The 21,939-nt window shown below is 54.8% G+C and overlaps 1 protein-coding gene across 6 annotated transcripts in view; it reads left to right on the top strand.

Annotated features, from left to right (window-relative positions):
* RCC1L (RCC1 like) overlaps window positions 1-19,428 on the top strand; it is a 32,946-nt gene extending 13,518 nt beyond the window's left edge. For 3 of the 6 annotated variants that reach the window (XM_020894898.2, XM_020894895.2, XM_070460199.1), the window contains exons 7-11: window positions 830-1,011; window positions 3,985-4,072; window positions 4,848-5,021; window positions 7,404-7,489; window positions 18,247-19,428. In XM_020894898.2, the coding sequence (XP_020750557.2) occupies window positions 830-1,011; window positions 3,985-4,072; window positions 4,848-5,021; window positions 7,404-7,489; window positions 18,247-18,576 (860 nt within the window). In that variant the 3' untranslated portion in view covers window positions 18,577-19,428. Of the gene's footprint in view, window positions 1-829; window positions 1,012-3,984; window positions 4,073-4,847; window positions 5,022-7,403; window positions 7,490-13,100; window positions 13,870-16,085; window positions 16,175-18,246 lie in introns of those variants that run through there. The other 3 variants (XM_070460198.1, XM_020894897.2, XM_070460200.1) reach the window with 3 other exon arrangements.
* Window positions 19,429-21,939: the final 2,511 nt, after the last annotated feature.

Below are 21,939 nucleotides of genomic sequence, written 5' to 3'. Positions count from 1 at the left end.
GATATATAGGTTTCGCCTTGCCTGTTGCCGGCAGGTGTTGCCAGTCTGACACTGCTTTGGGCCCCTGGGGGAAACCTAGTATACGCAGGGCTCTGTGGTTTGGGGGTCTCCCTCGTCTGCTGCCCTAGGAATTACCCTCCATCGCCGAGCTGATGGTGACATTTGCCCTCCTGGCAAGCCCTGCCTTTTCCTCGGCTCACTGTTTACCACACCAGTTTGCCAGTTTCTATTTGTCGTTTTGGGTGGATGGCGTGAGGGGTGGACATGGCATGGGCTCTCAGAAATTTCCTTTATTTTCTCCCAAGCCCAGCAGTGCCTCAGGAATTGCTTGCTATAACTTTGGTTTCCCAGTGCATACAGAAGTTATGTTTATACTGTAGTCTATTAAGTGTGCAATAGCATTATGTCTAAAAAAAACAATGTACATATCTTGATTAAAAAAATACTGCCTCCAAAATATCAACCATCACCTGACAATACAGGGTTGCTACAATCCTTCGATTTGTTAACAGTGCAGTACCTGCAAAGTGCAATAGAACGAGTTGTGCCTGTATATTGTATACAAGGTCTGATAGGCTCATTGTGTGGTGGCGTTTCGTCTTGAAAAGGTTTCTAACTTGAGTCAAGCTTAGAAAACATCAAGGGTTTTACGTGTAAACGATCACTGTGGTGTGTTTTCCTTTTAGAGAACCTGGAACAGGAAGCTGTGCAGTGTGTGGAGGGAACTGACTAGGATTCTGAGTTGATCTTTGCAAAGTGCGTAAAACTGTGTTTGGCACATAGTAAGTCAACGCAAGGGTTTGAGTAACACAGTTTTCCATCGTGTCAGGCCTGGGTCACTACAATATCACCAGCACGCCCACCAGGCTGGGCGGAGACCTGGCCGGAGTGAACGTCGTCCAGGTGGCCACCTACGGGGACTGCTGCCTGGCCGTGTCAGCCGACGGCGGCCTCTTTGGCTGGGGCAACTCTGAGTACCTGCAGCTGGCCTCCGTCACCGACTCCACACAGGTACGCGGTCATTGGCAGCCTGGGGCTGGGGGCTTGGAAATAGTGTTAAGGACATGCAGAAGAGGGCCGTCCCCAAGGGGAGATGTACAGACTGCTGTGGAGGCCTCACCTGAGCTGAGGCTGCCTCTTCAAGGGGCCGAGTGCTTGACGATCTCATTGGAACCTAGCAAGAAAGCTTAGGTTCAAAAGCCATCGTTATCAATACTAGATAAGCTAGTCCTGGCTTAGCGCAGTAGTTTGGGTATGTCTGTGTGCCCTGTCCTGTTCTGTAAGGGGAAGTGAGGCTGTTTACACACGTTCCTGCGACACCCCAGTGGGCCTCTTGCTGCCGTCCAGCGTGTGCGCCCCCGAGCACACAGGTCCGAGGTGTGCCCCTGATGAAGACGCTGTGTGGCCCCCACGTCATGCAGGAGAGCCTGGCGCCCCCCCGCGCTGTGTCTCCCCATCATAGCCCTGCCTTCACCGCCGGGGGCCGCCATCTGTACACTGCAGTAGGGTTTTCAACATTTTATTAAGGAAACTCCCAAATATAAGCAAAAAGTAGACCTTATTGCATAATTAATCTCTATGTAGCCATTACCCATATTCAATAATTACCAACTAATGGCCCATTTAAAAAAACAGATAATTTACTGTTTTAAATTGTATGACTTAGTGGTTTTTAGTATATTCACAAGGTTGTGTAACTGTCACCAGTACCTGATTCCAGAACATTTTCATTAACCCTCCCCCACCATCCTCTCCAGAAAGCCCTACACACCTAATGGCCAGTTCTGTTGCATCTGTAATTCCATCTACTTTTCTGTCCTACATTATTTTGAAGCAAATCCTAGACTTTATAGCTATAAATCAGTATGTGTCTCTAAGTGATAAGGATTTAAATTAACATCATCAAGCTTCTGACAACATACAGAAGAGTTTTAAATATATGTTAATAGCTAAAGAAATATGCACAAAGGGATTAAAGGTCAGCTAATCAGATGAAAATAGTTGGTTCTCTGTGGTCTGACACAGTGGCTAGAAGTGGCTGCAGATCTGGCTCTGAACTTTCTAGTAGCCAAAACAGAAGAAAAGGTCATTTATTATTTTAATGTGTTTATTTTTATTTATTCATTTGGTTGTGTCAGACCTTAGTTGTGGCATGTGGGATCTAGTTCCCAGACCAGGGATTGAACCTTCTGGAGTTGGAAGCTCAGAGTCTTAGCCACTGTATCACCAGGGAAGTCCCAGAAAACGTGGTCATTTAATGATTCATTGTTTCCGTTAAGATAAACTGCAAGTAAAGTGTTCAGGAGAAGGACTGGGCTTCTTGATACCAAGGCCTGAGATCAGTGTCTGCAAGGCCTTCCTGTGGGGACGGGTCTAGGGTCACGTTGTTGTTACCTGTGCTGCGTAACAAAGGACCCCACCATGTAATGGCTTAAAACAACCCGTATTTATTCTCTCAGTTTTTGTGTCACAAATCTAGGGCTGGCTTGGCTGGGTCTTTGGCTGAGAGTCTCTTTCTTGGGGTTCACCTTGGGAAAGCTCTGCTTTTGGGCCCACACTGGTGGTTCACAGCAGGGTGCAGGTCCCCACGGACTGCTGGCCCCAGGGCCCCAGGTCCTTGCTGGCACCTGGCCAGCTCGTAGCGGCTGGCTGAGCCTTCCTCGGCTCCTTGCCATGCAGGCTTCTCCACATGGCGGCTCCCAGCACAGCAGCTGGCTTCAGCCGAGCAAGCAGACGAGAGGGTGAGCGAGCATGTCAGTGAGACAGAAGCCAGTGCTCTACAAGTTCATCCCGGCAGTGGCTTCCCCTCACGTTTGTCGGAGTTCTGTTCTGTAGAAGCAAGTCACCAACCCAGCCCCCCACACAGCAGGGTGCAGACAGCACACAGTGTGACCTGCAGGAGACAGGTCACTTGTTTGGAAGCAGCCCACCACAGCCCTGATCTGTATGTGGCCTGAGCCTCACCCTGTCGGGCCAGCAGTGGTGCGGTTCCATGGCTCTTTGCTGGAGCGTTTCTCAGCCTTTGCTGAGGGCCTTGTGCCAGAGCCCAGTCGGGCAGAGGAGCCATGTGAGCTGGGTAGTGGACGCCAGGCCCGGCCAGCAGCCTCGTGCCATCTCGGATCAGTAAGCCCCTTTAGTCACCTTAGGGGTCGTTATCCTCCAGCTGTCTCCATCTGCCCGTGACTCTGAAAAGACCCATGCCTGTCACTGAAGCACTTAAAATCCATCTTTCCAAAGTCACTCCTCAGTAGAGGTGCCAATACCAAAGCCTGCTGGAAGGCTAAGTAGGCCACTTGGCCGTCTTTAGGCACTGCAGGTTCAGAACATCCTGGAGTGAATCTGTGCTCATCCCCCCACCCTGGCCCTTCTCCATCGTTTCCCATGTCCACTCACCTTCCCCTCTCAAAGTCACATCCCTCTCTCTTGGAACCCCTACTGCCGCCCTGTTATGCTCAGGGTAGAGACCAGATCCTTACCATGGTCAGCCGCTGTCCCACGTGGTCTGGTTTCCCCTCTCTCCACTAGCAGCTTGCAAGTACTCCCGCTCGTTCCTGGCTGCGGCCACCCTGACCTACTGAAACTCCTGAACATGCCACGCGCGCCTCACCCCCTCTGCACTTCCACCTGCCCGACCTGGGGTTTCCTTCTCTTCCCCCCGGCTGCTTCCTCCTGACTGCTCTCCCGACACGTGCCCTGAGACCCCCCCTGCTCCCCTGCACTGTGCTCAGCGCAGGTCCATCCTGTGTTCATCTTGGCTGACATCTGCCTCCTCCACTGGACTACACTCCCAGAGTGGGACTGGGTGTCCTGCTCCCTCGTCTCCCCCGTGCCCTGTTAGACTCTCAGCACCTGGGCAGTATTCGGGATTTTCTAGGGGAGGGCATGAATGAACTGGGACTTAAACCTACCCTGTACATGAAAGTGTTTCCAAGTTCTCGCTGGTTTGTCTTCCTCCTAACGGTGTGGCCCCTTCCTCTTATGCAGGTGAACGTCCCCCGGTGCTTGCCCTTCTCAGGAGTGGGGCTGGTGAAGCAGGCTGCGTGTGGGGGCACAGGCTGTGCGGTATTAAACGGTGAGCCCCTCTTGCGGGCTGTTTACTGGGAAGCTGCGGGTGGGATGGGTGCGGAAGGGCTGGTGTCCACTGGGTCCGGCTCTCAGCGTGGGGAGTGGGCCTGTGGGAAGATCAGAGTTCAGTCCACAGTGGGGGAGGGTGACTGATGTTCTTGACAGAAGGCTAGCAGCTGTGATTTATATGTTTACAAAGAGCCAGCGTAGAACTTTGTATCGCAGACCTCTGGCTTGCTCGCTTCCTCTCCCTAAGCCTGGGCCAAAGACTCCAGCCCTGCCTTCTCCAGAGAGACTGTGCGGGCACCTGAGAGCCACGCCCCCTGGGATTACGCATCTGGCCCCTCTGATCAGTGTTAAACTTCTTATAACCTGAAAGTCATTGCGAGTTTTAGAATCTGGCCAGGAGTTGTGTGGGTACTTGGCTCGATCTCCTGCTCTGTGTCGGGAAAAGCTGTCCTTGTAAGGCTCCCGTGTTCACGTGGGGTCTGGGTGATTTATGGAGCAGCCCCGTCCAGCACGGTCAAGATGTGGGATGTTTGTGTGCTGAGATTGGTTAGTTGGCTAGACATCCTCCACAAGCACGAATTTGAAAGAGGAGAAAAGAAACATTAATTTAAGTGTCTATCTCAACATGTTCTTGCCAAGCAAGAAGAGGGAAAAGAAAAAAGGAAAAAAAATGCATGTGGATGTAACACATCTTGGTGGTGTGGTTTGAATTTCTTGAGAGGGAGGGCTGTGCTTGGTTTGACTTCCTGACCGTTGTTTTTACTGTAATCCAGGAGAAGGACATGTTTTCGTCTGGGGCTACGGAATTCTTGGGAAGGGACCAAACCTCTTGGAAACCGCTCTTCCAGAAATGATTCCACCCACTCTGTTTGGCCTGACGGAGTTCAACCCGGGCGTCCAGGTTTCCCGCATTCGCTGCGGACTCAGCCACTTTGCCGCCCTGACCAGTAAGTGACCGAGCCCGTGCGGCCCTAAGGCCTGGCCGGGCCTCTGCCTCTCGGGTTCAGCCCCAGGCCGGGGGCTGCTCTCAGGCTCCATCCGTCCAGCGGAGTGGCGCCCTTGTGTGGATAATTAAAGAGAGCGGCTGATCCAGAAGTTGTTTGGCTTGAGGTTGTGTAATGTGTGTCTCCTTTTCATCCCGGAGGTTTGTTTTCGGTTCATCTGGTTTGTGGTTAGGCTAACGTTACAGTGAGTTTCTCAAGAGGACACCGTCGGTGGTTGGAAGAGGGGACCCTGGAGTGGGCCCGGGGGAAACCAGTGGGGGTTTGGCGACATCCGTGGTGGGCGAGCAGGAAGTGACCACGCAGGGCTTCCTCCTGGTCCCCTGGCCGCGCCCACCCCTTATCCAGCCTGGAACGCAGGAGGCGCGTGTGTCAGACAGGCCTGTGGTTTCCAGGAGGTGGACGTGCCCGGTTTCTCCAAAGTGCCGGGGGAGAGTGATCAAAGGGGAGGCGGAAATGGAGGCTTTCTCAGAGGTCTGCCCAGTTAAAAAGCCATGAGTTCTCCAGTTACCCTGCAGACCTCCAGCGTGTCTGCGCTTCTTGATTACAGCCCTCATCCCGCCACCGCGGCTGTCGGGCCAATTTGCTTCTCTCTAGTTGACTTGAAATGTAACACTGAGCTAAATAGATTTCATTTTATGACTTTTAAGTATTATAAATTCGCTTTTTCCTTGCAACTTAAAGCCCTTTTCGTCTCACGGCAAGTAGTTATTTTCTTCTTAAAACATCTGGGCTGGGACAGTCAGTTTGGGGTCACCTTCGTCTGTGTTCTGTGGCCTCCTGCTAACGTGAGGACCGCTCCAGATAAGCACTCTCTGGAGGTTCCAGAGTCCTCACCACCTCTCAGTCACGGCCTGCATTTCGGGTTTGGGGGTTCTGAAGCAGCGGCAGCTGCTGTGCTGGTGGGTGTGATGTTGTCTGACTGTGCACTGAGGCACCCCCATGATAGCAGGGGGACCTGGGGTGAACCCTCACCGCCCCCCACGCAGGGTCGGCCACCTCCATCTGCAATTGTGTGTGTCACATGAGCGTTTTAAAGCTGTTCCCATGTGGCAAAGAAGAGTCAGTATGGGTGAATTCTAGAGGTAATGATTATCTGTAATTTCTCCAATGTTTAAGGCTTAACTGTGTGCAAAGTCACGAACTTCAGAATCCACACACAGCCTTCACCTGCGACTAAGGTAGATTCCTCTGTCTGCTGTTCTGCCATGTAGCCGTGTGGGTCACACGGAAATGAAATCCTGCTTAGATTTCCCCCAGGACCAACAGCCACCCTCCCAGTGACTGTCCCTCAGTCGAGGGCGCCCCGGGGCCCGGTGTCTCCCCTGTCCCTGGGCCTGGCGTTTGCCTGCGGCCACCTGGCGGTTGGAGTTGGTTCGCCCTGAGGTGTCCTCTCAGGGGGGAAGGCCAGGAGAGCGGGCCGAGCAGAGGGCTCTGACGTTGTCACCGGAGGGCCCGTTACTGAGTCAGCAGGTGGCTTCAGTCCCAGCTCCTAGTGTCCTTGCTTCTTCCCACGACCAGAGGCTGCTGCCCGCTGGGGCTGGTGAGTGGGGCCTCTGCTGAGGACGCCCCACGCCGGTGTGGGAGGAAGTCTGGACCGAGAGCCCTTCCCAGCCTGGGGCTTCGTCCTGGAGGCTGCGGTTCCCGGAGCCCCAGTCTGGCTTCAGTGCCCTGGCCTGTCCCTGCAGCACTCTGCCTGCCTCTTCCTTCGTGGCGCTTGTTACAGTTGGAAATCATGCATTTGTTGGGTTATTTATTTTTCGCGGTTGGACTGGCTCCCCCCAGACGAGGACGGGAACATGCCTGTTGGTCCCCCTGCCGCCCCCGCTTCTAGCACACAGATGCAGTCCCAGCCCAGAGAGGTGCCCCATCGCCATGTGTCACTTGACCAAATGCTCCTGAGACCAGACAAGGAGTGACAGATTATCCCACTTCTCACTCTCTCAGGGTGTGGCTGGGATTTGAGGATGCTGAGATCTCAGGATTGTGGAGGGCAGGGTCACACAGCTGGGTGATGGGGGTTGTTCACAAGGGCTGAGCAGAGGGGGCTATATGCATAGGAGCCCCTGGGCCCACCTCTGGGCATGTGCTCATCTCCCCTGAGAAGTACGCTGCGTGAATCTGGGCTGGGACACCCAGATTTGGTTTGGGGATGGTACTGTTTACTTGTCCCTTCAAAAGCAAGCATTAATAAAGCTGGGAGAAATTGAAGGTTAACATTGATCTTTTTGTACCAGTTTCTAGAAGGCCTATTCTCATGACCCTTCCTCCTCTTGGAGACTTGCCTTTGGCCTAAGCCCCAACCGAGCCACTGTTCTTTCTTTGCAGACCGAGGAGAGCTGTTTGTGTGGGGCAAGAACATCCGAGGGTGCCTGGGAATCGGTCGCCTGGAAGACCAGTACTTCCCGTGGAGGGTAAGGCTGGGCCGGGCGTTCTGAGGGCGTGCCTGCGGAGCCGACACTGGACGCGGCAGCCGGGCCAGACCGGGTCCTGGGGCTCCGGTCTCGTGCTGTCCTTAGGGTGCCTCAGAGGGGTGAGCTGCAGGCCGGGGTCCCGGCTCTCCACGAGGGAGGGGGTCGGGATGAAGGAGCTGACGTGCCAGGAGCTGTTTACCAAGGCCTGTGGAGAGGAGTGTCTTACAGCGAATTTAAAAGAAAGCAGGATGTTTAATATTTAGAGTGCCTTACCACAGCCACCAGATTCAAACATAAAGGCTCTTCTCAGGAGGAGGGTGCAATTATACAAAAAGGCTCATTTCAAAATTAAAGGGGAAGGAGATTCCTTCCTCAGTTATAGTTTATCTTCACGTTGTTTACTAAGTCAGTTCTTTAAGTTCTTCTAAACAAGGCTATTTATTCTTTTGAGTACAGAACATATGGACCTGGTACAAAACATATTATGAAAAATAAGCCTCCCATCTCCTGTCCCAGAGGCAGCTTCTGGTTTCATCCTTCCCTTCCGGAGATGGTCTCTGTAGAGAAGCAGGCACTCGTGTGCATGCATGCTTGTGTGCTTGTGTGTGTGTGTGCATGTGTGCCTGAATGTTTTGTTTTGAAGGGTTGTTTTTAATAATGTGTTTTGAGGTTGTGTAAAAGCATCTTTTAAAAAAACACATAAAAATGCAAAAGAAATGTTTTAAATTTTTAAAAAGAAGATTTATCTGTCAAAAACCCACAGAAAGTGTCTGGAGGCACTTTGGTATTTCAGCGGCTGTTTCTCCCAGCCCTTCCCTTAGCGGCTGGCTCTCCTGGCTCCCGTGAACTCGGCTGGCCCTGCCTCCGGTGCAGTCTCTAAAAGACACTGGTCAGAAGGGAGGCTTTGAACTTGTTGGGGAAAGATGAGTGTGTCCCCGAGTTGTTCCCAGCCTGGTGGGGCAGCCCCGCTGTCCCCTGGGGGTCTTAGCCCAGGAGAAGAGCGGTGCTGCGGCAGCAGGCAGTGGCCGGCTGCTCCAGGGGTGGGGGCGTGGGGCAGTCAGGATCCCGCTTGTCCTTCGGGAACTCCGACCCCACCCAGAGGGCTCCCTTCTGCGGGGGCAGCTTGGGAAATGGCCAAGCAACCAGGTATTGAATGAATGACCACTGTGACTCGGGGCTCCCCACCTGCCTTCATTTTCTCTAAATTAGAGTGAACATCAGCTGTGAAGTCAGGTTTGACATCATAGGGTGTCTTCATTGCTGAGGTGGCCGGGCCAGGCTTGGCTTCTGAGGCAGAGCAGGGGGCACCAGGCCTGCAGGCGGACCCCTTGCTCTTCAGGCTGGACCCCCGAGCATCCCTCTGACACGCTCCCGGCCCCTGTGCTGTCAGGGCAAGGATGCTCTGGTCTGTTCTGTGACGGCCGCCCTCGGGCCACATGCTGTCTCCTCTTGGGCATCTGCAGAGCTCCTTCACCCCCTTGGCACCTTTTGGTTGGGGTGGGAGGATGGTGCTGAGGTCCGTGCCAGCTCCAGGATGTGGGGCTGGGGCTCGGGGAGAGCAATGGGGACAGGAGCCAGGTTTTGGATCAGCTAGGTTGGAATCCTTAAAGTTAGTCTGATATTGAGTAGTTGGACCTTTCTCCAGTCTGTTCTGTTGTCTCACTTAAAAAAACAATTGCACGTGATTTTTTTTTTTTTTTTTTTTTTTTAAATTTTTATTAGTTGGAGGCTAATTACTTTACATCATTACAGTAGTTTTTGTTATACATTGATATGAATTAGCCATGGATTTACATGTATTCCCCATCCCAGTCCCCCCTCCCACCTCCCTCTCCACCCGATCCCTCTGGGTCTTCCCAGTGCACCAGGCCCGAGCACTTGTCTCATGTACCCAACCTGAGCTGGTTATCCGTTTCACCCTAGATAATACACATGTTTCAATGCTGTTCTCCTGAAACATCCCACCCTTGCCTTCTCCCAGAGTCCACAAGTCTGTTCCATACATCTGAGTCTCTTTTTCTGTTTTGCATGTAGAGTTATCGTTACCATCTTTCTAAAGTCCATATATATGTGTTAGTATACTGTAATGGTCTTTATCTTTCTGGCTTACTTCGCTCTGTATAATGGGCTCCAGTTTCATCCATCTCATTAGAAGTGATTCAAATGAATTCTTTTTAATGGCTGAGTAATATTCCATGGTGTATATGTACCACAGCTTCCTCATCCATTCGTCTGCTGATGGGCATCTGGGTTGCTTCCATGTCCTGGCTATTATAAACAGTGCTGCGATGAACATTGGGGTGCATGTGGCTCTTTCAGATCTGGTTTCCTTGGTGTGTATGCCCAGAAGTGGGATTGCTGGGTCATATGGCAGTTCTATTTCCAGCTTTTTAAGAAATCTCCACACTGTTTTCCATAGTGGCTGTACTAATTTGCATTCCCACCAACAGTGTAAGAGGGTTCCCTTTTCTCCACACCCTCTCCAGCATTTATTGCTTGTAGACTTTTGGATAGCAGCCATCCTGACTGGCGTATAATGGTACCTCATTGTGGTTTTGATTTGCATTTCTCTGATAATGAGTGATGTTGAGCATCTTTTCATGTGTTTGTTAGCCATCTGTATGTCTTCCTTGGAGAAATGTCTGTTGAGTTCTTTGGCCCATTTTTTGATTGGGTCATTTATTTTTCTGGAGTTGAGCTGGAGGAGTTGCTTGTATATTTTTGAGATTAATCCTTTGTCTGTTGCTTCATTTGCTATTATTTTCTCCCAATCTGAGGGCTGTCTTTTCACCTTGCTTATAGTTTCCTTTGTTGAATTGCACGTGATTTTTATTCCTTAAAAACTAGATTTTCTAACTCATCTTCAGCAGGGATATGTTACATCATTTAAAAAGTATTCCACAAAAGGGAAAAAAAAAAGTAAAACTGTATTTGTAGCTCCTATAGTAGTACTAACTGGTTACTCTTAGACGCACAGAGCCGGGGCTTTTCTCATGGTTCACAGGCCCAGGAGGTGACCTCTGAGTCACCTGATCCAAGCCTCTCCTTCCGGAAGCATCTAGGATGTCTTCCTGCTCCACGTTGATGCTCAGAGAGGTTCAGTGATCTCTTTAAGGTCACACACCTAGTGAGAAGCAGAGCCCCGATTCGGATTCAGTGTCTGACTTTGAGATGTCACCAAGGCCCCCCTCCCCTGTGAGGGCCTGAGCTGGGTCCCCTGCCGTGGGAGACCTCTGCGCAATAGTGGCCCCGCGGGTCTGGGCTCAGGCTGCACCCCCGCCCAGGCGGTGCTCTCCCTTTCCATCGATGGGTGACGACCATCCTGGGGGCAAGGCGCTCTGCTGGTGAAGGTGGGGCTGTCCCCCCAACCTGCGCCCCTGCACGTGCCTTCCCAGGCTCAGCTGTCCTCTGGGCTGGGCTGCAGTGTGAACTTGGTCCTTTGCAGACTGTGCCTCCCCTGCGCTGTGCGCCCCTCTGGTTGGTTGGAGCCCAGGCTCGGGACCCTCTGCCTTCAGGGCCCCTTTCTTGGCCTCCGGCAGTTGTGATGCCCTGGGGGATGGTGCACTGCGGGGCCGGGCCTCCTCGCAGGCTGGGCGGGCTCCCCTCTGGGGTGTGGCCCCACTTCTGGGTGCTGGGCAGGGTGTCTCCGGGTGCAGCTGAGAGGGGATGTGGTGAGTCTAGCGGCCTGGTCACAGCTGGTCCAGTGTCCTTGCGGCCTTCCTCTGTCTCTGACCTGGTGGGCATGTGTCCTCTGTCCTTCACCTGGTGGGTGTATGTCTTGGGAGCTTGTCCTTGTGTAGAGAGTTGCTCTTACACTAATTCTGCTCATACTTTTCAGAGTTACTCAGGCCAGATAGGGTTCAGCTTCTGGAACTGTTTGCCTTTGCGATAATGGGAGTGTAAATTGGTTTAAAATAGAAACTCCTTTCAACCTTGGGGCAGACACAAACAGAACACGGCTGAGGGCAGCCGTCTCTTGGACTCGAGGGGCCGGTCACCGGGGGAGCCGCCTGCTTCTCCCCAGAGAGGCTCCCGGGGCCAGTGTCAGCCAGGGCAATGTGGCCCCCTCTGCTTTGGGCTCTCGGGCCACAGCCCTTGGGGAACAAGGACAGAGGCGCGCAGAGAGTGGCCTCCCCCGGGGAAGGTCAGTAAAGGCGCCCTCGTGGCTGGGGAGGTTGCTGGGAGCTCACCTGGCCGGTCATCCCGGGCAGCATGTTTTCTTCTGCTTCCATGGCCAGCCCGGAACACTTTATGCAGCTCTGAGCCTTTGCGATGAGCCGGGGGCACCGCGGCATGTTTGCTCAGTGATTCCTGTAACAGGTTTTGCTGAGGGCGTTTGTTTAGAGCAGGGCGGGCAGCATGACTTGGTGCTACTGTCCGTTTGTCTTGCGGCCCGGCGCCCTTAATGGACTTGTCTCTGAACCGTGGACGCTGCTGCCTCTGGGCTTTTAAAAGGCCAGGCCATCTGGCCGGGGCCGTCCCCTCGGAAGCTCAGTAAACTCCGCAGGCTGTTGCAGAGCTGTCTCCAGCTGTCACTTTGCCGCCCTGGGGAGGGCGGGCAGGACTCGTGTCCGGCAGAGGCCGAGGAGGAGCCGAGATGGGAGCTCTAAGGAGACACCGCACCCCCACCGGCTCTCCGCACCCAGAATCTCTTGGAAGAGCAGAAACCAGTGAGAAGTTGTTTCCAGTTCTGAGGGAAGGTGGGGAGCAGGGCAGATGATGACTTGGTGGTATCCAGAGGCAATAATAGCTTTCTTTTCTACTGAATGTCATTTTATATGGTAGCCATGTGACTATCACCTATTCGAATCAATAACAGTAATGATAACAACAATAATAATACAACAAAAAAAAATAATACAACAACAATAGGAGAAAGCCAAGTGCCCTTCTCCTGGAGAACTGGGGGGCTGTGTGGGCCTGGAGACCCCGCTTGTGTCATGGGCACCGTGAAGTGTGTGTGTGTCTCTGTCCTTCTCCAGGGCTCAGCTGTGGAGCTGTGGGATGATGAGCGTCTGTGTAAAGGCCAGCAGGCCAGGCCGTAGCCTCCACACCCGCGCAGGGTTGTCTGCACGTCACCCGGAGGGCTGGCCCTGCCGGTGATGAAGTGTTGGCAGGGCCGCCAGCCAGGCCTCTGACCCCTTCTGAGACGCAGTCAGCACCCCTCCTCCAGGGTGCATGGGACTTGGGAGCAGCCTGCCCAGGCCTGGGGCTGATGGGTGAAGCGGGTGAAGACACTGGGCTGGCAGTGGGCCATAGTGGGCCCCATGGGCAGGACAGGGCGGGACAGTTTCTGGAGCCGCTCAGGGAGCTGTCTGGTGACCCCTGGGGCAGACCCCTCTGGGGAGTCCCCTTCACAGGGAGCAGCCTCTGGGGGGTGTCCATGTCCTGGGACGGTGCACGCAGGGGCCCAGAGTGGCCTCTTGGGTGTGCGGAGTTGGAATGGCCCTTCCCAGCTGACCTGCCAGGTGCGTGTAAGCCCCTGTTTCCAGGTAGGCGGCTGAGGCTGAGCGGTTCCGTCACCGACCCAGAGGCAGAGCCAGGGTCAGGCCCGCCTTGGGCCCCTGCCAGGCCCCCTCCTCTCACGGTGCGCCGGGTCTCGCTTTTTCAGGTGACTATGCCTGGGGAGCCCGTGGACGTGGCGTGTGGTGTGGATCACATGGTGACTCTGGCCAGGTCCTTCATCTGAACTGCCTCCTCCATCTGTTGGAGCCTGGCCCTGGGCTCAGGACCGCCTGGCCTGCTCAGCCAGGGCGGCCGCGGGGCTCTGGATGGGGCCCGAGAGGGTCAGGGCCCTCCGTGTGCTGGGCCATGCTTCCCGCAGCCTGGAGCGGGGTGCCTGGAAGTGCTGGAGGCGGTCCCCCCTCCTGCCCAGGGTGAGGCGTTTGGCACAGACTCTGCCTCTGGACTGAGTGGCCCTGGCAGGGCGAGGAGGATCTGCTTCATCTCGGCTCCTTCTCGGGGACACACGGTGGCATCTGGTGTCACGTCTGGTCTTCAGAGAGCTTACCCGCTCAGCCGTCTCTGTGCGCTCTGGGATACCCGCTGATGGCCCTGCACGGGGTCCTCCCTGGAAATGCCCATGGGCGCCAGCCTGCAACCCTGTGGGCCTGCAGCAGTCACCTACCTTCTAACACTTCTTCCTGCCTGGCTCGGAAGACCTCATCTTCCCTTGGGAAGATGAGCAAGGCCAGATTTCTACGGGCCAAGGGCTTTGAACACAATCCGCAAAAGCTTGGCTGGAGTGCTCGCCTTGGAGAAGGAAAACTCAGACGGTGAAAAACATTTGTGTTAGTAACACAACATGTCCTTTTCTTTAACAATCTTTTAAAAGTCTTTTTCGGAATAAAGTCTATTTTCTGCCTTTTCATTTTTAAGAACTTGAGAGGCCTTTTTATTTTAACCTAATCATTTAGGGATTAGCTTTCCAAAACAAGGCATTTGGTAAAGAGGCTACTAGAAGCCAGTGAAAAGAACTCTGGAAGACAGTCCTGCCCCCTCACTGCGACTGGGAGAGAACGCTGTATAAAAATAACCGGTTATCATGTCACAAACCAGGGTCTCACTCGAGGTGTGCATACATCCCCCTCCTTTTAGCTCTTCACTCAACAAATGTTTACTGTTGTGTCCTGTATGTGCCAAGTATTGTTGATCACATATGAGTCACATGGGGACAGAAAACCCCCGCAAGCAGGTCTCATGATGCTTACATTTCGAGGAGGCAAAACAATCAACAAGCCAAGCACGAAGTGTGTTAGATGTTTGCGTGGGCTGTGGAGAAAAAGCAGGAGGGGGGGGCGATGCTGGGAGGGTGGCATTTAAAGTGGGACGGTCACTGTCGACGTCCCTGCTGTGGCCCGAGGCGGTGGGAACCACCAGGTGGCGTCTGCGGGTGGGGTGTGGTCCTGGGACCCCTCCTCACCTGGGCTCGTACTACTTCTCTGTGGGCCGACCAGTTCTTGTGTTCCTTACAGCAAAGGTCTTCCATAAACTTGAAACAGAAATTGAAAACTGTCATTTTCCTTCCCAGAGTCCCTCTTGGGCCAAGGACCACGTCACCCTGGCGGTGAACAGTAACCCGTCCTCCGGGAGATACACGCCTCGAAGCTCATACTGATTTGCAGAGAGTGATGCCCCCGAAGGGCAGTCAGGGGACCCCCCAGTGATGCTCAGGGACCGTAGGGGATGGTGGTGATGGGGGGTGGTCTCCGTTGAAGGTGGGGGTGGTTTTTAGCCTCCCCGTAAGTGGCAGCTACGATAAGATCCGGTCACTACCTCCTCCTCGGACACTGTGTGTGTGAGTCGCTCAGTCGTGTCTGACGCTTTGTGACCCCATGGACTGTAGCCTGCCAGGCTCTGTCCATGGGTTTTCCAGGCAAGAATATCGGAGTGGGTCACTGTTTCCTTCTCTAGGGGTCTTCCTGACGCAGGGATGGCACCTGGGTCTCTTGCGTCATGGGCAGAATCTTTACCATCTGAGCCACCAGGGAAGGTACACAGTTAGATTTGTCTTAAAACTCAAGACAACGCTGGCCGGGTCTGTTCCGCCCGGCCAGGCAGCACAGCCGATCCGTCTGTGGGTGACGGGGGTTCCTGGCCGGAGGGGATGTGTCAGGCCCTTCCCACGACTTCCTCTGTGCTCCTCTCTCTCTCCAGTTCTGTCCTCTCATTCCCAGCCCCACTCCCCAGCCCCACAGCATTGAACAGAGAGGCCTTCTGTGCCACTGGCTTGGTCGCTGTGTTTCTCTTTTTGTTCCTGCGAAGGGTCAGGCTCTGGACACCTCTCACATGAGCAGATGCGTGGCTGACACCCTGAGTGAAGCAACCCCGGGCTGGCCCTGATGTGACCTCTCCTCTCACACTCAGACTGCGTCTGTTCATGGACTTTGGGGTCAGTAGCTGGGGCCAGTGCAGACCCCTGAAAAGGCAAAAGGACTCCACCACTGGCTCTCGCGGTAGACTATCTCTTCTAAGATGCCTGGGTCCTTCTTTTAAGTTTTGACAGCTATCAAGGGGCTGTTGGAGTAACTCCCATCTTCTTGGCCATCCTTCCTGCGGTGCATCCACATCTGGCTTCTCTAGGACATTGTTTTTTTAAAAAAATGGAAATGTGAGACATATACTCTAAAACCATTTTCAAGTGTATAAGTGGGTTTAGCCTATTAGTCTTTTGTGCGACCATCACAACGATCTCGTTCCACACGCTCCCTCTGGAGAGCTTTTCACCATTGTGAGCCCCCCACATCCCCACCAGCAGGGTTACACATGATCAAACCAAGGGCAGGTGGGGACTTCCCTGGTGGTCCAGTGGCTAGAATGCAGAGGCCCAGGTTTGATCCCTGGTCAGGGAACTAGATCCCACATACCACAACTAAGACCTGGAGCAGCCAAATAAAATTTAATAAAAAACCAAAAAACCAAAGGGAAGGCAGAGTGACCACTGAGGGTGCTCTTTCCTTCTGTGGCCCTGTATTTTTAAGAGCGGGTTCCGTGCTGGGGCTCTTTGTGACCCTCCAGACTGTAGCCTGCCAGGCTCCTCTGTCCATGGGATTTTTCTAGGCAGGAATACTGAATGGATTGCCATTTCCTCCTCCAGAGGAGCTTCCCGACCCAGGGATTGAACCTGCATCTCCTGCACTCCAGGTGGATTCTTCACCCACTGAGCCATCAAGGAAGCCCCTAAGAGTGAGTTGGGGAACTTTAAAAACTATACTGAAGCCAAGAATTGAATCACTCTTTGGGGGGCGGTCCCAGCACAGGGAACCCCTCCCACCCTCCAGGAGTGATTTGCTGTGGTGAGATCCCCGCCACGCAGCAGCCAAGCTGCTCCCACGTGGAATTATGCCTGGCTGGGGGGAGGGGCACCAGCCAGTCCCCCCACATCCACGGTACCCGCCGTTCCTGACTGCACTGGGAAGGCTCTTGAGTCGGCCAGGGTCATCTCTCCTGAGATAGGCGGCTGGGCCCCTGGCTGCCCCCTCTCCTTCTCCTATCAGCCATATTCAGTAACCCAGACTCACCATTCAGGTGCGAAGTTTGATCTCTTGCACGAAGTCCTCCGCGGCTCCCCACGGTCTGTAGTGGACTGTGAGGCCTCCAGCTGGCCTGACAACCCACCTTGTATTTCAGCCTCATTTCCTACCAGCCCCGTCCATTTCCGCACTCCCCTACTTCTCCCCGCTTCTCTGCTAGGCTCTCTGCGCCTTTGTTGTCCCTTCTGTTTGGGTGCCCTGGCTTAACCAAGCTCAACCTAACATCCTGACTACTTCTTCCTCCTGCCTGACTGTGGTCATGGCCCCAGGGCACGGCAGCATCCCCTTGTGGTCGAGCCTGGCACCGCACTTCCCCGAAATAGCCCATTTCCACATCTTTAAACCTGGAGCAACTCAGGGGCCAGGGGCCGTGGCGGAATCATCTGGGTCTCCAGTGTGCCCTGCTGCCAGCCCCCAACCCGAGGTCTGGCCCTGCCCTACAGACACTAAACATGAATGAGCAGTGGGAAAAGGAGGCCTTTGCCACTGTTAGGGGCAATTGAGTCCCCACCGATGCTGTGGCCCCTGTTTGAAATGTGAGGGGTTGAGGAGGGTGCTTTGTGCTTGCAAACCCCAGGAAGAAAAGCCTTTGCAGCAGCCAGAAGGACTGAGGGTCCAAGCACCTCCTTGGACTGAGGGTGGTGAACGAGCGCTTCAGCTCCCGTTTTCACCCCCTCCCATTGTTAGGGCTACTTTTCCTGCAAGGCAGGGCTGGGGGGGAGTGTGGGGTCTGATGTAGGCAGAGCCCTGCCCTGCTCACACCTGCCCTCCCTGGAGAACACCAGCGAGGAGCAGAATGAGGGTGCGCAAGGTCCAAACCTGCTGGTCTCAGGCCTCTATTTTTTTCAGCCATGTCGCACAACATGTGGGATCTTAGTTCCCTGACCAGGGATTGAACCCATGCCCGCTGCACTACAAGTGCAGTCTTAACCACTGGGCCCCCAGGGAAGTTCCTCAAGCCTTTCTTGCCAGGGCAGCCTGTGTCCACCTGCCAAGGGAGCAGGAGTCCCAACTCCAGAGTGCTTGTGGGAGGGATGCTAAGCCTCCTGACCTCAGGTGTCTTCTCTGGAGGCATCAGCTCCTGGGCTTCCAGCCCCAAGAGACCTTTTCCTGGGGGTGTGACGTCCTCAGCAGGGCCCCCGACCCCCAGGCCCACCTCTGCCAGAGATGTGAGGTGGGGGGGGGGATGGTGAATGTAGCAGCCAGGCCAAGGTGGCCCCAAGGTTACCTTGACCTCTTGGTTTTCACACCCCTATGGTCTCCTCCAGGGCTCAGTCAGAGCTGGGCTGCAATGATGACAGAACATGGTGGAAAGGATGGTACATGAATTCTGAGGCTAGAAGAAAAACAATTTTTTTTTTTTAGGTTCTGCCTTGGTCCTTGAATCACTTACTCTGGGGAAAACCAAGCACTTACTGTCAGGACATTCAAGCAGTGGAGACTCATGCGGGGACGGGCTGGCAGCCAGGCCCATCTCGCCAGCCTTGTGGAGGGGAGCACCTTAGAAATGGACCCTCTGGTCCCAGCAGAGGCTCTCAGATGCCTGCAGCCTCCTGAGAGTCTGAGCCCAAACTGTTCCCAAATGCCAAACCACAGAGACCAAGACACACAGATGGACCGTTTTAAAGCCTTACGCTTTGGGGGCAACGTGTTACACAGCATTAAGACAACCCCTCTTGCTCTCAGGGCGATTTCCTCTCATATTCTTGTTCTGCCTCCTCGCAGCTCCAGGCCGCTGTTCCCCCAACCACGGCACAGAGAAGGGAGGCAGGAGACGTGGCCCCGGATCAGCATGAAATCAGACAGCCGTCAGCCAGCATCATTTGTTTTTTCTTCCATTTTAATGAACACTTTACAAAGTACAAAATATACTGTCTTTTTGGGGGGAACATTAGGTACTTTTTTTCTCTCCGTCATACAGTACATGAATCTCGAGGGTTTTGTGTTTCTTCAAGAAAGAAAGAAAGCGTGAGGGCCCTGGGCAGGGCTGCTCTGTTCTCCCCGTGCCCAGAACGTGGGACAGATAGATCTAAGTGCCACTGGTACTGCTGGTGACCCGGGGTGTGCCAGACCCCCAAGGCAAGGCCCCGGGCAGGGCAGAGGCCTCTCAACCCCGCTGTGCAGCCAACAGCCACTCACCCCCGTCTCGGGATAACGGAAATGGTTTTGGCAAAGAGCAGGAGGAGAGCTTGGGATTTTGTTTGCCGTTAGCCTCTCCACTCCACCTCCAGTTTTGGAGCCAATGCTGCCCTGCTCTCCCTGGACCGTTTTCTGAACAAGATAAGCTGAAGCAGTGGACAGGAAGATGCACTAGGCTTGGCCTCTGCCCCGGGACCTGAATTTGGCCTGTTTTCCACAAGCTCCTTGCCCCCCACTCTGGCCTTGTTGGATGGACGCTCTCTGTGGATGAGCCCCAATGCAAGGGGGGCACTGGCCCCCAGAACCTCTCCTTGTAAATACTGTCTTCAGGGCTGGCTGCTTCTGAGGAGTCTGCTGGGCAGATCTAGCCCTTGGGGCTGGCCGCGTGGACCACCGGGCCTCTGCAGGGTGGAGCAGGGCCCCATGGGGACCCCTCTGACCTCTCCCCAGTGTCAGTAGTTCAGTCGTGTCCGACTGTTTGCCACCCCATGGACTGTAGCCTGCCAGGCTTCTCTGTCCATGGAGTTCTCCAGGCAAGAACACTGGAATGGGTTGCCATTTCCTCCTCCAGGGAACCTTCCCGACCCAGGGATCGAACCCGGGTCTCCTGTGCTGCAGGCACTCTGCCGTCTGGGCCACCGGGGAAGCCTGCCCCCTCCCCGGAGCGGTCTTAACAAAGTCAAGGGGAGTTCGAGGCCTGCCATCCCCACCCCTTCAATTCTGCATGTGGCCCACAGTAAGAATACACCGAGGCCTTGAAATACTGAACGAGTCAGTCCTTTTGCTCAAGTTTGGGCTCTGCAGGTGTGTGCTCCCATATACACCAGTGTTGACACAGCACACGTTCACACTCACATGCACATTTACACACACGTGTGCCAACGCTGCTCTGACTCCCAACCTTCTCACTCTCACAGCCTGCCCGACCAAGAACCAAGAGCCACAAGCCCCCTCACCTCCAGGTTGCCCACGGAAGCCACGGGCCAGGCCACAGGCTTCTACCTCCATTCCAGGCCGTTCCCGGGCCTTCAGCTCCAAGGGCAGAGGTTGCCTCAGCCCACAGCTCCCATCCTCCCCTCCCAAGAAAACAGGCTTTCCCGGAGGATTTGGGTTTCAAAGCTGAAGGCCATAGCCCACCCCACAGCTTTCTCCCTTGGTCTATGGAAAAGAATCCTTTTGCTGCCTCTAATTTGAAAAATGAAAGAAAGGAAAAGAAACTGGAGTGTAAGAAAAGCTATCTAGCTATACCAAGGCTCAACTCCCCTCACAAGTCCCGGCCACTCTTCCCAAGCCTGCCCTCTGCTGGGCTGACCACCGTCCGCCATCTTGGTCGACCAACAGGCGCCATCTTGGTCACGCCCCTCCCAGGCAGCCTCTCTGAATAGAGCCTACTGCCCACTCCAGGCCTCGCCCTTGCCTCAGCACAGCATCCGGGAAACCTGAAAAGCCAAAACCCCTGTCTTTCCACTGTTGGGAGACCCCATCGACCTCCCTCCCCCAGGCTGTTTGCCAAGTCAACAGCTGACTCCACTTCATGGCGGCCATGACAGTGGCAGGCTGACGACTCCCCAGCCCTGGCTGGGCAGACAGACTGGGGGCACTTCCTTTCTATGCCCCTACCATTTTCACTCAGGGAAGTGGCCATACACCTTCATCAGCCACCACCTGGAAGGTCCCCACTCGTAGCTGGGGCTGGGACGGGCCCTGGTTGTGCCCACATCCTGATCCAGGGACTCAGAAAGGTGGCCCAGGGTGGCTGGGAACTGTGACTGGAAGGCGCTGGTGGCGGGTGGGCAGGTTCATCTTCAGTCATCAGGCAAATGGTGCCCTTGGCTTGGGGTCGGGGCCTGGCCCTTCCTGTCACCCCAGAGCCTCCTGTCCCAAGCTCTGAGGCCTCCTCCTCTGTCACCTCCCAGGGGACATGCCCCAGCCGACCATGCATCTTTTGGGCACACCACACTGGTCACTGTGTGGTGCGCTGCCTGAATGGGGAGGTCACAGTGGCCAGCTCCAGGTCACCCGGTCCCTCCCTCCCCACCGGGGGCCTGGGGCCTGGAGCTGACGGGAGGGGGAGAATGCTGGTGCTTCGGGGGTTCTGGGACCCCTGAATCCTGGGGAAGGGAGGGCTGTGAGCCTCTCCTGCTTGGATGGGTGTTCTGGGTGGAGGGCAGTGGGGAGGGCACCACCTCCTAGGGGGCTTTGGAGACCCCCGTGGAGAGAGGGGGTGTCGAGTGGGCACTGCTGAGTCTCTGCTGCGCCAGGACTGGGGCTGAGGTGGAAAGGGGTTTCTTAGGAGCCAGGGGAGTGCAAGTTGAGTGTTGAACCAAAGAGGCAGATTTTCATAACGGGGGGTGGGGGCGAAGTGGGGGTCTCGACTCCCCATCTCCCTCACTCTCCCTACCTTAACCTCTCACCCTGTGTTCACGGATGAGGCAGGTGAGGAGTGAGGGGGCGGTGAGACAGTTTGCGCTTTTCTTACCAGGGAACAGCGCACACGAGACACAGCTGGGACCCTGGTGGCGGCTCCGGGGCTCCATGCTCAGTGAGCCCGAGCCAAGAGCGTCTCAGCTCAACAGGGCCCCTTCGGGCCGCCTCCCTGTGGGTCTGGAGACCCCTGGGGGCAGCCAGCCAGTGGGGTGATCATTTTCTCTTCCCCAGACTGCTGGACATCAAGTCACTGGCTCATGGGCACATAGACACTGAGGATGCTCTGGCCTCCCCGCATGGCAAGAGGATGGGGAGGGCTGGGAAACAGAGGGTGGGGTTCCCAGCCCATGGGTTGGATACACACCAGTGTAACCTGGAGAGCCGAATCCTTGCACCAACCTCTCAAGGAAACAATGTCCAGGGCTTCCATCTCTTTCTCGGTTACCTGGGGCCAGTCCCCAGGAGGAGACCCGAGGAAAGAACCTGTGGCTTCTAACCTTGCAGGTGAAAGAAATCCAGTGATGGAGGTGCTGCGGGGTGGAAGCAGACCTGGACTGGGCAATGGCGAAGGGGCTGTTCCTTTTCAAACGCGCTTCCCCTTTATGGCCCTGTCCCCAAAATAAAACAAGGGTGTCCAGGGGCCTTGGAAATGGAACTAAAGGGAGGGGCTGGATCCCAGCTTTCAAAGGAGATTCAGGGAGGAGGGGGTAGGGACCCTCAACCCCTACCCTGGGGCTCTGTTCTCGGTTGCTGGTCTGATTCTCTCAAGTCAGGGCCGAGGCAGCCAGCCAGCTTCTCTGATCATCGTATTGCCTATATACTTGAATTAAAAATACATGGTGGCTCAAAACG

The sequence above is a fragment of the Odocoileus virginianus genome, chromosome 33, assembly GCF_023699985.2.
Source record: "Odocoileus virginianus isolate 20LAN1187 ecotype Illinois chromosome 33, Ovbor_1.2, whole genome shotgun sequence".
Lineage (NCBI taxonomy): Eukaryota > Metazoa > Chordata > Mammalia > Artiodactyla > Cervidae > Odocoileus > Odocoileus virginianus.
Note: the sequence above shows the minus strand (reverse complement) of the source record. Positions and strands in the feature narration are given on the sequence as shown.